The sequence below is a fragment of the Lipophrys pholis genome (genome assembly GCF_963383615.2).
Source record: "Lipophrys pholis genome assembly, chromosome: 7".
NCBI classification, from domain to species: domain Eukaryota; kingdom Metazoa; phylum Chordata; class Actinopteri; order Blenniiformes; family Blenniidae; genus Lipophrys; species Lipophrys pholis.
In genome coordinates, this window is record NC_137638.1 from 2,711,863 (window position 1) to 2,729,120 (window position 17,258).

General features: G+C 42.4%; 1 protein-coding gene across 1 annotated transcript in view; it reads right to left on the minus strand.

Moving 5' to 3' along the window:
* Positions 1 to 16,447: 16,447 nt before the first annotated feature.
* The window catches only part of LOC308112638 (breakpoint cluster region protein-like), a 48,473-nt gene continuing 47,662 nt past the window's right edge, over positions 16,448 to 17,258 (minus strand). The window contains exons 22-23 of the mRNA XM_080468314.1: positions 16,812 to 16,971; positions 16,448 to 16,729 (exon numbers count right to left, since the gene is read on the minus strand). Coding sequence (XP_080324440.1) covers positions 16,640 to 16,729; positions 16,812 to 16,971 — 250 coding nt within the window. The 3' untranslated portion in view covers positions 16,448 to 16,639. The remainder of the gene's footprint in view (positions 16,730 to 16,811; positions 16,972 to 17,258) is intronic.

Consider the following 17,258-nt stretch of genomic DNA (forward strand, 5'->3'; position numbering starts at 1 on the left):
CTCAATCTGTTCACAGAAGAAGAAAAAGAAGAAGAAGGGAGGGAGGGAAAAGGTAAAGTACGTCAGTGCAGCAGAGTGATAGCTCCAGTTTTCCATGGAAGAGGAATTATTTCCACAGAGGATATTCCCTAAACGGTAGAAAACACAGAGACCACATCAAACAGCCGAGCACCGTGAAGGAGCTCCGTCTTGAGGTTTAAATTTAACCCGCTAAAGTAGGTTTTGAGAAGACTGGCTCCACTTTTGCTTCTTTTTTTTCCCCTCTCAATCCCTGCAGTAATTACTGGAAACATCACAGGTGAAAAATGTGGTTTGTTCATGCTTAAACCGCTTATCGCTTATTCTGTCTTTGCTGCCGTTGCGTTCGGGGGCTGTTCAGACAGCTGCAGGAGACCACCCCACGCACAGGAATGCGGGGTAAACACTGGAGGCTTCCAGAAGGCAGCGGATGCCTCCACTAGATGGCTCTCATGTGTTTGTGATGGTTCGCTCAGCTCAGCTCAGCTCAGGCACTCTGCGTCTGTCAGCTGCAGCAATGATGACACTGATGAAGGTCGTGAGGGCGGCGGAGGCGGCTGCTGCTGCTGCTGTTGGTCTGCGAGTGAAACGTGGGACTTCTCATCAAAAAAACGAGGACGAAGGAAGATGGGGCAGCAAAAAAGGCATCTCTCCATCATCTCGGGGAAATGTACGGCAGAACCAAAAAAGGAAAAACCAGATTCCAGATCAAAATGAAAGTTGGCATACTTTAAGAGGCAGAAAAATGTGCGTCCGTTAGTCTGCGCGTTTCATCTCCAGCTGCCAAGGAGTGAGTTAGTGCCAGTCTTGTGCAGCTTACAATCATCACAGCTTTGTTTAAAACGACCCGACAAGCCAGGGAAAAAAAAAAAGAAAATTCCCAATAACCGTTTAATCTGGACAGATTCATACATACTTTGGCGAGCTCCAGTTCACACAGTTCACAGTTAACACAAACATATTCCCGCCCCACAAGAAAACTAACTAATGAAGCATTATGAGCTATTGATGGAGTTGCAATTTCACCAGTAAAACTGTTCATTTGGCAGAGAGCGACGTGTCGAGGCTTACTGTAACTACAAAACAAAACGCTTTATAAGTTACGGTCTGAGCAGAATCTGACTCGATGCCACGATAGAATAAGAGCAGCGATTTGGAGCTCAGCTGGAGGCTCCAGTAAGTACTTTAGCAAACACTTGGATTTCTTGCAGGTGGAAAAATTGAGCCGACGTGACTGAACGCAGCAGAGATCGTCCTCTGCGCCGTTGTCTTCCCGCGTTTACCGTTTAGATAGGAAATGAATATACTCAAACAACAGACTTCAAATCGAAAAAGAAGCTGCAGCACAAAACACTTTGATAATTATGTGACTAAGCCGTTCTTTGAGTCTGAACAAATACTCAATCATCAATATTTAGATGGTTTGAGTCAACTTGTACTACATTGCATGCTTACTGAAAAGCCCAAAGAGTCTGCCACTAACACACAACTGTACTTCCTGATATATTTCAGCTGTTTTTCTTGCGTCTTATAATCTTGCACAGCTTGAAATGTTTACAACAACAATTAGGAAGCTTTCTTAAAAACAAAATACAAGTCAGCTATCTGTCAGTTGGCAAAGCGCTGCAGGAGAAGAGAAAGAAAGCATCTTTCTGTAAATAATATGTCTGGGACGGCTGGACTCAGCAGCTCGGAGGCTCCTGTGGTGCAGAGGTGTGTTTTATTTACTGGAACTCGCCAAAACTACATTTTCACACAACACCCCAAAGCATATTCTGTTCTGAAGCATATTTCCTCATTGAGTGTCCTACTTCCAACAGGTAGTTTGTTTTTCCTCAGCAGCATATAAAAACGCTGCTGACCAGACCTTGTATGGAGGCTCTGTGTCACGGTCGTATTTTAGGAACATGTGTTTTCTCATGCCTACATGCTTATCACCACGTTTTTTGGCCAGGCCGAGACATTAGGTTGTGTTATTTATGCACTGCGGCTACAGTGTCCCAAATGAGTATTTGAAGGAGTTCATGAGATCACTTCATAAAAATGAAGAAGCTAAAAAGACGAGCTCGTATTTGGGTCACGTAAAAAAATGTGTTTTGCAAGTCTAAACGGCAGCAAAGCAGGAAAAGTGCTCAGTTAAAGCAATTATGTTATCTTTATAATGAGACCAGAAAATGGTACAATTATCAGCATCATTTTGAGTAAAAATGCTAAATTGTAAAAGTCCTTTAAAAAAAGCACATTTACTTGAGTAGTTATGGTTGTAATGCAATTGGTTCAATCCATCATGACTGGAATGTCTGTCCACCTTATGTAGTTCACTTACTGCCTTGAAATGTGTAAATATTGACTTCTAATACATTTAGTATTTCTGTAGATTTTAAAATTAGAAGTGTTTTGTGTATTAACCATTTTTTGTTAATGTCAATCTGGCAACTACCCTGCCTGTTTCAGGTCCTTTTTATTCTGTTGTTGCAGAAAACCTGAATTTCCCTCGTGATTAATAAAGTACCCACCTATCAGTCAAACTTCATTGGGAGCACTTTAAAGTTCACCGTATTGCCTTTAGACACAAGAACAAGGTGAGATTGGGCATCAAACGACCAACTTTTTTTTGGATAGGAAGATGAGCTGCTCTATAAATAAAGACGTGGCTTCAATGGAAAAAAGCCTCAAAAGAAGCGGCAGCATCATTCGCTCCAGAGATCAACCAGAATTACCCGACATGCTTCACCTCACGGACCAGAGGACACAAGATCAAACAGTCTGGATGCGAGGTGAGAGAACGGCAACAAAAAAAAAACAGCGAGGAGTTCAAGAGTAGAGCAATAATCCAAATGAGTAAAAGAAACAGGCAGAGAAAGACAGCAGCTCGGCTTCACGGATCAATATTTATCAGCAGTTTAGCTGGAAAGTGACAATTTTTGAATTGAAATATCTCAATAAAGTCTTACTTTCATTTGAAGTCTACAATTTCCAGCCCCCCCAAAAAAGGGAGGTTCTTGTCTCAAACATGAAAACGGATAAAGTTCGGGGGTGAGAAGCACTTGTGACCTGACCTGAGTAAACTTTTACCCTCGTCTGAATAAAGAATCTATTTCAGACAGACAAATGTCTAGTTTAAGTAAGCCACCTCTTAGGCAGTATAAATCCTGTGACTCTTTGCAGTAGTGTGTTCTAACTGTGACACAAAGTGAGAGAAGACTGCCGACTCGACAGTTGTCCAGAGGCATGAAGAGCGAGCCGCAGTACAAGAGAGGTCAAAGGTTCACTGTCGAGCGAGTGCTGGATTCAAGCACATTTGCGAAAAGTCGATCGGAGGGACAAAGTGTTGGTAAAATTCAAATATTAAAGAGGAGCTGATTCAGGAGGCTCAAAGAGCTTCAGGTGAGGTGGACTGAGCATCAAGGAAGTGGACTACTAGTGGCACATTAACAGTACCAGCATGAATGCTGAGAGTCAGAGAAGGACTGGACTCAGTGAACCAAAGCCATCGTTCCCCATCAGAGACAGAGTTGCATTTCATGAGGAAGCCAGTGTCCTCCAGCGCAATGGAAGAGTGGAGAGACTGTTCAGTTTGTGAGGACTTGGACCGCCGTTTGATCAAAGTCGACAAAGCAGCCGAGGAGATTTTAGATCATTTCATGCTTCGATCTACTGATGAGCTGCAGGACTTTCCACCCGACAGCACTGCCAGAACTCGTGAGAGCTGCTTTGCCCAGCTGCCTCGGGTCCACAATTTACATTTCTGCAATTACTCACAAATAAATTAAATCAAAGCATAAAGTGAGAGCCTCCATTTCTCCCTGTTCTTGTACCCAAGTATCACGGCACTAGATTCTCACACTCGCGGAAGAGCAGCTTGCACAACAGCTCTGATAAGTTCAACATTTTACGAAGGTAGATTGTTTTTTTTTTAAGTCGCCAGCTTATCAGAATTGAATCCAAAAGGTTTTCCTGTTCAGATCGTTACTGTTCAATAAAAAAAAAAATAATAAAAAGAATTTTCCTAACACTGCTGACTTGCTTTTACTGATGAAAACATGAAAGTCTGAAGTGTACCGAGGAAATCTGGATGACTTCCGAAAAGAAACGAGCCAAAAACAAAAGTCGTTCAAGCGACAGAAACGGCTCTTCGCAGCAGAATGATGATCCGAAACACACCAGCAGCCCTTCGAAAGAATTCTGCACTCATGAGAATATCAAGAGTCGTAGAAAGTCCCTCCCGGAGCCCTGACCCAGATCCCAGACTGCACCTATGGGGGTTGCCACAGATAAATAAATGTCAGCTGCTTGATTCTCTGTGGATGAGCTGAAAGCTTTTACTGGCTGAAACAAGAGGGAAACTTTCACCGCAACCATTACAGAAGCTGTAGGACGTCTGCTCAGGCAGCAGAATGAAGGATGGAAAGTTAAGTGAAGTGCGCACAAAAAGTCAGGAGACCTCCCTTTGGTAGAGGGTTTCTTTGCTCCAACAACGTTTCTCAGCAATAAATCTTAAACTGTGAGGAACTCGTCTGTTAAACCTCCATTTTACGGCAGATGGATTGGTGGGACGAGCAGGAGAGAAAGTTGTAGATTTGATTGAGATTACCGGTCAATCATGCAGAGAAGCACCACACCTTCAAGACATTCCAGCCAAACATCCGAGGCAGAATGAAGGAACGCCCCTCAACATGCATAATGAGTCATCGGACATTTGACACAGTTTTACAGGATGATACATGATGTGAAAATGCTCCAATAAAAAGAAAAAGATTTTTTTCAGATTTTCGGTACAGAGCGATCATGCATGGAAGATGATGGCCTTGCTTGTCGTGAGCGCCACAGAAACACCCGAATCCAAACAGTTTTCTGGAGTGTTTGCATGATTTCCTCACGTGGGGTCGCATGCCTCTGTGTGTTCGCTGAGACTGGTGACCCTGACACTGGTGACCCTGACACTGGATAAAGAAGATGGATGGACTGAACACTTGGGATTAAAAAAAACTAAACAAAACACTGCTGGGCTTTTTGTGGTGGTAATTTTACTTTCAACACCCATGATCTGTTAAAATATGTATAATGGAGACAGAACGGCTGCAAGCAAGCGCTCCGACGCCCTCACATCCTGTGTTTGGTCTGTTTATAAGACTTAGGCTTGTTTTGTGTTCAGACTTCAATGGAAAAGCATCAAAGATCATTCGGGAACAAATTGATACCTGCAGGTTACAAAGTCTGGGTCTGCTTGTTTGGGGAGCAACTGCACACATTCATTAAAGTTATAGCTTCACATAAATGGCTTAATATTCCAAAATTATAATGGTTGGTGCAATAAATGAGGGGGAAAAAAATTTAAATGCATTGTAGTTCTTGGAAGTCTAAAAACAAAGCTTATGCGCAGAAAGAAACCAAAGAGACCCGTAATCTGTTGCAGCACAACTGCAGTTACTTCACCAAGCGAGCCGCCTTAATATCCTGGTGGAGGATCAACTATTTGAAGGCGAATACACACGAATATTACACCACCAATTAGGAAAATGGAGCCAAGTCCCGGCTTTACAATGTGCAACTCATCACAGCCATTATCCCATCAATCTGCCTTTGTGCAACATTCAATTGTCCCGCATGTGTTCCCAGTTAGAAATCTGTGCGCATTCAATTATTCATAAACACATGTGTTTCGATAGCGCGGGGCGGCGTCCCCCCCCCCCCCCCCCCGAGTACTGACATGTGCTCTCATCGACCGGCCAGCTCTCCGAATAGCTGTATGTGTGTCAAAGCAGATGTCGAGCTGCGAGTGGGAGCGCAGCGCTTTTCATTGGGTCTGAATAGACCCGGGAGCGCCGGCTGGGGACCGACAGAGCTGCTAAATGGGGCAGAGTCAGCAGGCTTTGCTTTCACTCCCCAAAAACAACACACTCGTCACTGGTTTGACTCGACTATCTGTTGCTCAGAAAGCTCATGTGAGTTGTATTGGAACCACTGGACATTGATTTATATCTAAAACAGAAAAAAAAAAAACTAGAAGGGGATTTTTCTGCACTCACCTGCTGTCTTGTATTACTTTATTTCATGTCTTTAATTAGTCTCATTTTGTCCGTGAAACGCCTTCAATGCTGTGTCATATCACATGTAGGCCTCATTCAGTTATGATCTCAGAATTTCATTAAAAACGGATGTTGTTTGGACGCCTCTAATTCATACATTCACACAAACACACTTTTAATTTCTTAAGTTTTCCACACGTAGCCAGGACCTGCTGTTTGTCCCTCACTGCTGCCGTGAGCCGGAGCATCTGTGATCCATTACTTTACTACAAACAACAGTGTTTGTGTGACACACAAAACAAACATCCCTCCTGAGTGACTTCACATTCTCGGGCCGACTGCTCATGACGTTACGATGCGCTCGTGTTTGAACGTGTGGCGGAACGGCGCAGAGGAGACGGGGACAGAGTCCAACCTGTCTGAATCTGGAAGACATTTTCTTAAACATTAGCCGGGTGATTCACTACAAACCACAAACTGTGGACTAGAGTAGGCTGAGTGAAGCTGCAAGAAGAGATAATGATGTAATTCAAAAAGGCAAAAAACACATGAACTACTATCGCTAAAGTCAAATTGAATGACTTGGTGTCAAATTAGATTATCTACTTGACTATGATAAGATCTAGAATGACCATAAAAAGACAGAATTGCAGCAAAAAGACACAGAAAGTGACACGAACAACAATCAACATGAAATGAACAAATCATGACACATGGTCGGCAGGCTTAATCACAAACCGCTGAATGGATAGAATGACACAATGACCACAAAGCAGCAGATGCAAAACAATTTAGAGGCAAAACAACCAAACAAAATTATGCCAATTAGTCAAAAAGTGATACAAAAAGACCAGAAAACATGAAAGATGATAGAAGTAGAAACCCACCAACAAAGAGTGCAGACAACAACCACAGATGATGCAACTAAAGTATCTCAGAATACCAGAGAGACACAAAACTAAAGCACATAAATGGAAAATGACCAACAGGAGGCAAAATAATGACAAAACAGTTGGAAAATGACCAAGAGGATCATTAAAATTAACAAGCATAAAACTCATCACTTGCAAGACACAAAAACAACCCTAAATAAATTAATCAGGAACGTTTATATAAAACTACGACGAAGGAGTAAAGTGACGGCAACAAGGCAGTAAAAGAGCCATAAAAAAGATGGCAAATAACCACAAAGAGAAAAAGAGTGGAAAGATTATGAGACTTTTAAAGACGCGCTGTGACGACATGTGAAGCAATGGCACTCAAAAAAAAAATCAAACTATTTTAAGCAGTTTTGTTTCCTTTTGCGACAATCTACTGCCAAACAACCAACAAAAGGCCAAAGAAAAGATGACGAAGTAAAATTCCAATAAAAATGTGAAACCAGTATAACTGGACATGAAAATGTGAGGTTGTGTAAAACAAAATAAAAAAGACACAAAACCAGTAAATCCATAAATAAAGCCATAAATTAAGCCAGGCAAAACAACAACAAAGCAACAAATATACAGAGCAACGATGTGCGAAATGTTCAAACATCTACAAGAGATGCAAAACAGCAACACAAATAAAGGAAAACAGAGAAAGACGTAAAGACGATTAAGGAGGACAAATGTGACAAAATGAGCAGAAAAAGAGAAAAACCACCATGAAACGACCAGCCAGCGCCGTGAAACCACCAAAATGTGACACAGGAAGAAAAAAACAAAACAAAGCATGTAAAGTGAAAACACACTGAATAAAAAATGTTATACATGACAATGAAATGAGGCGTGGCTGAGTCTAAACATAAAACAACGATGACGACAACAGAAGCTAAAAATGAGCAACAAAAAAACAAAACTGGTGAGAGAAAAGAGGAAACCCATCAAAAACACATGCAAACTGCTTTAAAGGGACGTGAACGACGGCAGTGGGAGACGCAGGATAGGGACAGAAAATAGACGAAATGATGGAATAAAGTGTAAGTAGTGAGTCAAAAGTCAGAAAAACAACACAAAAAGGTGAGAAGATCAAAAAGAGAAAAACCATAAGGAAGTGAACAGAAAAACAAAAGCACCAACTTGAGATGTCAAGTCGAAAACACAACGTTAAGATCCAAACTGAAAGCTCATAAATGACCGAGAGACGACGAAAAGATCAAATCTACTAAAACCGAAAGAAAATGGCTGGAAAAGAGAAGAGATTCTCCACAACCAACGGGGGAGGTGCAAAACCAGCAAAAAGACAAGCAACACTGTCGTGATGACCGTGGACGAGGCGAAGAAACGACACAATGTGAAATAAGTTAAAATGGAAAGAACGTAATAGAGATGAAATACACAGAAAAAAAAAAAACCAGAAACACTTTTGCACCAATTTTTCACGAAAAGATCGGAGACTTGTTCTACGTACACAAAAGGCCGAGTTCCCTCAAATGTTGTTCACAAATTTGTCTCACAGTTTCGAAAAAACTCTGCATCTCCGTTTGCATCTAAAAAGGGAAGGAGGCGGAGATTTACGTCGCAATATGCAACAGAAGCATCGTCGACGTGTGAGACCCGTGTTCACGGTTTGCTGAGATGATAACGGACAAAGTCTGATAATGAGAATTGTTTTTACATTTTCCGTTTTATCCTACCGCCACATTTAGGGGGAGCTCCGTTTCTTTAAATCGGTTGGAACAAACGAACCGTGCCTGTGTTTTTTGTTTTTTTTCAGGAATCTGATTGGTTAAGCATGGCTTCACGCTTCTCGTTACACTGCCCCCTACAGGCTTGGCATGCTCTTAGCAGCTCTGAACCAGGTGCTAATGCGTGTCTGTGTAAATTATTATTATTATTATTATTTTTTTTTTATAAACAAAGAAGGGAAAATATCATCAAACCCGGGTACACGTAAACGTGGCCTGAGGCTGAACATAATAAAAGGAAGGACATAGGTTTACTACATATGTGGGGTCCGGAGGGTTCAGAAAACCAGTGAGTATCTGGTTCCTACCAAAGTCAAGCTTGTTGGACATTTCACTGTACTTTCCACCAGAAGGTTTTATTAAAATTAGCTTTATGCCGAGACTGTAGACATTTGAAGTAGTAATTGTTTGGTTTTGTGAAAATATAGATATTTTTCATCATGTAGACTAAACACAAACGTTAAAGTCTAATACGGCCCCAGCGACTGTAGAACGGTCAAACTAGAAGATAAACCCATAACAAGAAGCCTAATGTTGTCGAAGAGATCAAATACAAACACAAAACTTCAAACCTCCAGCACCGAGGACCATTTAGACAAACAAATGAGTTGTGCCGCTTTGTCCTGAGTGGATTTGAGGGAAACATGTGCCTGTTAAAATATATAAATATGCAACGAGCGTTCTGACGAGGGTGTCGTCAGCGAGGTTCGGTACTTGTGCGAGTCCTCGGAGGAGGACGGCCACGGGATTCGATTTCAGCGTTAATGAAAGCCACGGATCCGAAAACAGAGCGCTCGCTGTGTCCGCTCGCAGGCGGCCGGACAAAAGCGTGAGGAGGAGAAACAGCCGGGCAAGACAGGAGGAGGAGGAGGAGGAGGAGGGAGCAGTCTAGTAAATACCCCCACCCGCTTCCCTCGTCTCTCTCCTGCCTTATTCATGCTTTAACTGTGGGGAGGCACTTCCTTGCCATAACATCAGCTTCCTGTGGTGGCGTCTCCCATTAAAAAAAAAAAAAAAAAAAAAAAGCTACTGCGATGTGACTGTTTGCACAAGGACAAGCAGGCACCAGTCAGCCGGAGACACAGCAGCCTCTGTCAAAGCCTGAATTTTATTTTGCAAAATCTGTCTCACGAGGCGGTAAAGTCATCAAACTCTTTCTTTTTTTGGGGGGGAAAACGTGATATAAATGAGACACTCGCACCTTCAAAGCATCCACACAGAATTGTATTTACTCTGGTAAAACTAATATACGCCGGTTTACTCCAATTTTAAAAGCTACCATATTGGACCATGCATTTGTGAGATGAGCTACAAGTATTTCCTTCACTTTTTTGGGCAAAGTTTCCCCTTTTTCCTCCAAAATATTTCTCTCAAAAGCAAAAGCCAACAATGACATGTTGTACACGTTATCCCCTGGAAAGCGAATTTAAAGACGGGACTGAGAAATATTCCCCTCATTCCACGTTATTAACGGAAACGTCCTCGCTTGTCCTTCGTGAACCTGCACTTCACTTTTAGTAGTTTTTATAAAGAAAGAACAAACAACATGCGACGCTGTTTAAACATTTTAAACTCGCCTCCTTAGCCTTGCTCTTGTAACTTGCAATTTTATAATTATACACTTGATTGTTTGTCTATTTACATGAGACTATCTTCTCGTAGAAATGTCTATTTATCCATCCATCTCATCTTTATCCGGCCGAGGGTGGCGAGGCGCCGCAGTTAATCCACTTCTATTCTCCCTCCAATTCATTTTTATTCCGTTTCAATCCACCGTTTTTAGTATAATTTACTTCTCAGGGGCTTTTTTTTTTTTCCCTCCTTCTTTTATCCCATATTTGTATACACGCACACACTAACATTCATGAGGGTCTGTGTGAAAACACTTGTGTGTATTTTAATCCATTTTATTTGCGTTGGTTCTACATGGGGGGGGGGCACATTGAGCACATCTCACAGCTCCAGTGGGGCCGGACCGGTGAAATAAGGGCCATAGTAACCTTCAAATTAAACTCGAAGGCTTCTGTTTGTTGTGGCGCCGAGTATTACGTGATGAAAATGTCGATGTCATTCCAAATTTGAACAATGACTACAACCGGGTTTTTAATGGAACCTTCTGGTGCAAAATACAATAAAACATCCCAAAACGCTTCTCCTGTTGCATTGTGGGTGTTTTTACACACTCAGCCTGACAGCATGGCTCTGAGGATAGTTTAATAGCAACATCACCAATATCTGACCCCAGCTTTAAGATGAAGATGAAGATGACAGCGTTTTGTTTTGTTTTCTAATTCAAGTTTGTCTGGGGACTGTTTATTTTTTTAAATGTGTCTTATAATAAAAAGTAGAAGGGAAGCTGCAGTGAGAAGCTGACAAAGTGAGCGGAGGACAGTGTCCAGCTGCACCATCAGTGCAGACTCTTCTCGGGGGGGATCTACATTGTTCCGGGCTGCGCCTCCATTCGCAGCAACTGCGGACGACTTCGGCCCTCAAGCCGGTGCTGCTTCAGCCCCCCGAACACAAAGGGAAGCCCTCCGACGGGACGGAGACCGATCGCTCCTCTCCTGGGAGACGCCAAACAGCAACTTTACAAGCCAGCAAGTCGCCGGCTAAACTGGTTAGCTTTGAGAGTGAGGCATGTGAAGAATTTCAATGAGTTTACCTCCTGTGTGGCAACAAAGCTTCAAAATAAAACCACACAGCCGGACGTGTCGGCCTTCGAGATAAACTACCCTGGAGAGATCAATGAAAAGGAGAAAACGTGAGGAGCTGCCGATGGTGTCGCGTGACCGATTCGCACACAAAAACGACTGCGACTGCATGGAAAATAACCGAAAAAGCAGTGGAAATCTTGAAATCAGATCAAGATATTTGGTAAAACAATCAAAAGAGTGAGATGGAAGAATAAAAAAGTAACCCAAGTATGACAGATAACCAACAACAACTGCATAAAGATGCAAAAACGATCTATAGGAGACTAAAAAAGAAGATTAGTCTTAAAATAGACAAGAGGAAATCAGACGGAATGAAAACAGCTGCTAAGTCACCAAACAAAGAGACAAAAAACATGAAACAAACATCGTGCCGGAGATCAAAAACGACTTCAGAGACGTAGAATAAAACACATGTGAGACAAAGTCTTCAATACAAACGCAAACGTTATGAAAATGGTCAATTCGATTCAGAATTTGTTTGAAAAGACAGAAAAGTGGTAACCGAGAAACAACCAGAACTGCATCCAGTCATAAACTGAAAGAAATGCATGCATAAACAACTCCAATCGGGGTTGTAATAATCCAAATGTAACAACAAAACACGTGCAAACCAGCTTCAAAAGGGCAAAAACTGAAGGATTCAAAACGGCTGAATTGTTGATTTACCACAAAACAAAAACTACTTGTGCTTGAAACGATCATACACATATTTTTGTAGAATAAATATTTCTGAGCATAATGATCCTGTAGGAAAATTATATTTATAAGAAAGTATTTTGATGTGTTACACACAATTCTTGGATTATACAGACAGGTTTCTTGAATACAAATGTTTTCCATCAGCAAAAGTGTTTTTTTAATAGTGGAAAAGACCTCAAAACAACATTAATTGTGATTAAAATGAGTAGAGATGGCCCTGGGTTTTGTCCATTTATATCTCATTCTCTGCATTTTAAAGCATTTTTATTGATATGTTCAGTTATCACCCTGTACTTTGATAATTTAAGGTTGGTTTTAGATTTTTTTGGACATTATTGCATCATTTTACAAGCATTTTCTACTCATAACATAGTTTAGCATCTCGGTGGTCATTTTTACATTGTGTGCATTGCATTTGCATCAATTTAAAACGGTCCCTGTCGCTCCAGGCCCTGTCACGTGCGTTTAAATGGTTGATCATTTTTTTGCATTTTTCTGAGTTTCTGTTTAGTTTTGTGTAAATTACTTTTATACCACTCAGCCATTTAATAATTAGCCCTCTACTAGTTTCTTGTTCGCTCAATTTCACACCGTTATCCCTCATCTAACTATGTTGCTTATACATACCTTTGAGAGATAAGTTTAAAACTGTTTTTAATTCAGAGTTCTGTCATTTCTTGAGACTTACTTTGAAACTCCGGACAGGAAGCGTCGCCGTGTTTCAGCTAGCTTGACAGCTGAGCTAAAACCTACTCTCTCGTTAAAAACAACAATTATAGGATTCATTAAAACTAACGGAGTGAACAAATCCAACCGGGGCGTGTGTCTGTAACTTTACAGTGAAAACACGCGTTAGTTCGGGGCTTCATAGTTCATCCGAGCTCCGTGGAAAGCGGTGCGAGAGCTAACGCGGCTAATGCTATACGAAGCTAACGGAGTTAGCATCGCCGGCAGGCGGACAGCGGAGCGGCGGTAACCCGGAGGAAACGTCCAAACCTCGGCTGCTGCTGCTGCTCCTGCTGCTGCTGCGCGTCCTCCGCGGCACCGTGGAGGTCCGTCCATCCGCGGTGGCTCTCAGCCCCTCAGCCCCTTGGGACACGGCGGCAGGGGAGCATCGGTTTCGGGTGTCAGCTCGCTCGGTGCTGGCAGCAGCGGCCGGATGATCCTATGCCCCCTCCCCTGGTTGCATCACCTCAGCATCAGCCTCCTCCGTGCGGGGACTCGACCGCTCCTCCGCCGCCTCCAGACTCCGCTAAAATACCCCCGAGGTTCGCTCGGCTGCTATGCCCAAATTAGTCCCGAAGTCCGCTCAGCCTCTCACACGTTCCAGCTTTATTAGTTAGAGGCAGGTTATTGTGCCATCCATGGGCGGAGGGTTGGACTCCAGGCCCCCCGGGCACACATTTGGACCCCCCCCACCACCCCCCATTATACACATACACAACCACACACAAAATCACCCCCCACCTCACCTGTTCACACACAAACACAACTCCAGTGGTTTGTTTTTTGTTAATCCCATTTAAAGACATATTAGTACTGTAATACCCCTAGTACATATTAGTACTGTAGTACTATTCAGCTGTTTCCCATCTCGAAACATTTTATCATCCACTTTATTTATGTAGCGCTGAATACAACAAAGTCGTATTCACGGCCACTTTTACAGAGAAAAAAGCCAACATGCGATCACAGCATGCCGGAGCCAATCAGTTCTATATTTTATTTCTATAGGACCAAACAGAACACAGTCAATTCAAACCAAAAAATATATCCAGATGTGCAAAAAGAAATCCCTTTTAATAGGAGGAAACCTGCTGAGCCAGACTCAGAGGTCTTTGTTGTTCCGATTCCAGGATGAAGGACGCGTAAACTCCACGCAGAAAGGCCCGGATTTGAACCAACAACCTTCTGGCTTTAAGACGGGGATTGATAACCAGCAGCTTACGCTCTCCTTAATTATTTGCGCATTTTTATTGTTGTTTGTTTAGGCCACACAGCGTTGTCATGTTGGATGAATTATTTTTTTTTAAATTGTCATTAATACCAAGAGAACAATGAAGCTTTGTTCTCTCTGGAAAACAACATAAACGAAGGAAAGGTTCTTTGTGTGTGTGTGTGTGTGTGTGTGTGTGTGTGTGTGTGTGTGTGTGTGTGTGTGTGTGTGTGTGTGTGTGTGTGTGTGTGTGTGTGTGTGTGTGTGTGTGTGTGTGTAAAGTTTCTAAGAAAGGATTACCCCGAGAGTTGTCGCAGCAGGGAAAATTAGTGCAATTAAAACAACTCATGATTAAAGTGGATGAAAATAAAACAGAAACAGAGTGGATATCTCCACATGAAAAGGCTCATGTGCTTTTGTTGTCTATTTCAGGGGGGAGATAAAAAAAAAAAACTGCTTCTTAATCGGTGTTTGTTTGGATTGTCTTAAATCTCCTGCCAGAGGAGTTCAAACGCCGATTCTGAGCTTAGAGGCCATATTTGATGGGGTTTGCATGTCCTCCAGGCTCCTCCAGGCTCCTCCAGGCTCCTCCTCCTTTCTATAAAACATGCGTTTGATTGGAATTTGCCCTGAGGTGCGAGTGTCTTTCTGTTTACCTCCACTGGACTGCTTCAGGTTGTAACCTCACTTTAGATAAACGTGGTAGTGAAGATTTACATGTAATGTTTTTTAATGGTTGATTCTCTATGTGTATTATTTATTTATTTTTCAGGGACAATGTACAAAAAACATTCATCTTAAAGAAAAGATGCTTTGTACCAGATTTAGCCGTGGTTACTTTCCATCTGCAGTCCCACATAAAACATATTACAAATATAGCCTACAGTAAAAAATTAATAACATTAACAATATCCATTAACATTTATCACCTGGTTTCATACAATTCATACTGTATACTGAAGAAAAAATCCAGTAAAAATACAAATACGACTGTATTTAGATGAATAAATCCAAATTCAACATAAGCCAACCGATGTACAGAAAAGGCTGTAGTGCAAAAACAAATACGAGCTCAGAAGCAGATGATAAAATACCACAGTGAGTGTTTGTACTGACGTCTCTTCATGTTACTACAAAATAATTTCACTCATATTTTAGTGCATTTTCATCGTTCAGTGCCGTCAGCTGCTCACTGGTTCATCTTCCCTGATCTGACCGGCACTACTTATTTGGTCTTACATATCTGCTGTATGTGGATAAGTGCAAGTGTGTGTGTGTGTGTGTGTATGTGTATGTGTGCTAAATTGAGCACATTTTCCAAATTTAAAAAAAGAGTTTAAATCTCACCGATCCTGACGAGGAAGAAGACGACCACAGAGTGACGTTACCAAGTGTTTATTTACAGAAATCATACATACATACACGACGCCCTGGTCATCCTAAGGATCTCTAAGCATTATTGCTTATTCTTGCGAGTCGGCGCCCAGAAGAGTTTTGAACGAGAGCCGCGCGGCGTGTTTCCTCAGAGCTCCGACAGCAACACCAGGCATGCGGATGATAAACCTGTTAATATCTCAGCATATTTGGATACGAGTGAATCGCTGCGCTTTCCAGGCCCCTGCGGAGGGAATATTTGGTATTTCAGATTATCTCCAGGTGCTCTCATCTCTACAGCAGTGTGGGTTTTCGTTACACGAAGGTAGGAGACGACAGAGAAGGAATGCAGAAAGCAACATAAATACATATATTAACTGCAGCTGAATAAATCAGCCCGGACACAATCTAATAATAATAATTATTATTATTATTTTTAAAAAAACCATAAGGAATATGAAATATGGACAAAGAAAAAAGTGTGAAATCCAAATTACACACAGCACAGTGTACATTCAATGGGTGGAAGAATTACAGGAAAGGATTTCCTTTCTTTTGATCTGTACCACCTCTGAAAAACGCTCAAACCGACACGTGACCCGAACGAGGCCGCGGGTCTGCGACGGGGCGGACGGCTACTTTCAACATGCCTGCATGTTGTGGGGAGTGAACTACAGTTGTCTGTCTCGTCCTCATAATTCTGTACAAAACAAAACGTGTAAACATCGGGACAACTGAAACGTTCTACTGGTCATCCGCAGGAGGGGGGGGGGGGGGGGGGGGGTGATCATCATTGGCACAGATGAGCTTTAAACCAAGTAAAACAGAAAAAAAGAACAAAAGAAAAATATATATCCCATTCATGCAGCCATTCATACAATAAGTCCAGCAGGAGTCTGCCTCTGTGGAAGTGGAGATAATGTGCACAGTGACAGAGGGAAATGTCAAAGGTATTGCTTCTTTAAGTTTAAATTAAATAAAAAAGGGAATGATACTTTTTTTTTTTTTTGCCCGTACATCATGAAGGGATGTGTATTACTGACACAGCAGGTGAGCTTCCGGGTGTAAACAGGACTCCCGCAGAGATGGCTTTTAGTCGAAGGGGCTGTTTCCAGCTTTCAGTGGGTTGTTGGCTCCCCCTGGTGGCCAAACGGAGCATCCTCGGATCAAACCAGCGAGGGTCCCTCCACCCAGGTTCCAGTTATACTTCGGTGGAGAAGAGAAGGCTTTGACGCTTGCTGTCGGGTGTGGGGATGCCCTCCAGCTGCAGGAAGTACAGAAGAACCTGGACCTGCGGGGGAAAACATCAGCGATCAGAGCCGCGCAGGCAAGATTGAGCGTCGGCCGTAAACGTTTCCCCCGGCAGTGTTTACCTGAGCCATGACCTCCAGAGACCAGCTGTCGTTCATGGAGATGGGCTGCGAGCTGCTGGAGATTTTGCTGTCTTTCTCGGAGGGCCGGAGCAGAGTGGGGCCAAAGACGGTGGCGAGGTTGTGCAAGGACATCTTGTTGAAGCTCTCGTTTTCAGCCACCCTGTTGGAACGGGAGGAGAGAGGAGCATCGATCACTCTTAATGAAAACGTCTCGATACTCGATCGTTTCGACAAAAACAGCCTGAAGACAAGATATTTCACAAGAGGGAATTCCATCAATAGACACAAATTTGTCTAATAATTCAATAATTTGAATGAACATCCAAGAAAGGTTTGAAAAAAGAGAAAGTCACGATAATTTTAAAGCTCCTTTTCATTCAGACTGTGTCCAATTGGAAGTTGTTGCAGGGAGTGTTTTTATTTTTTATTTTAAATCATTAGTTTAGA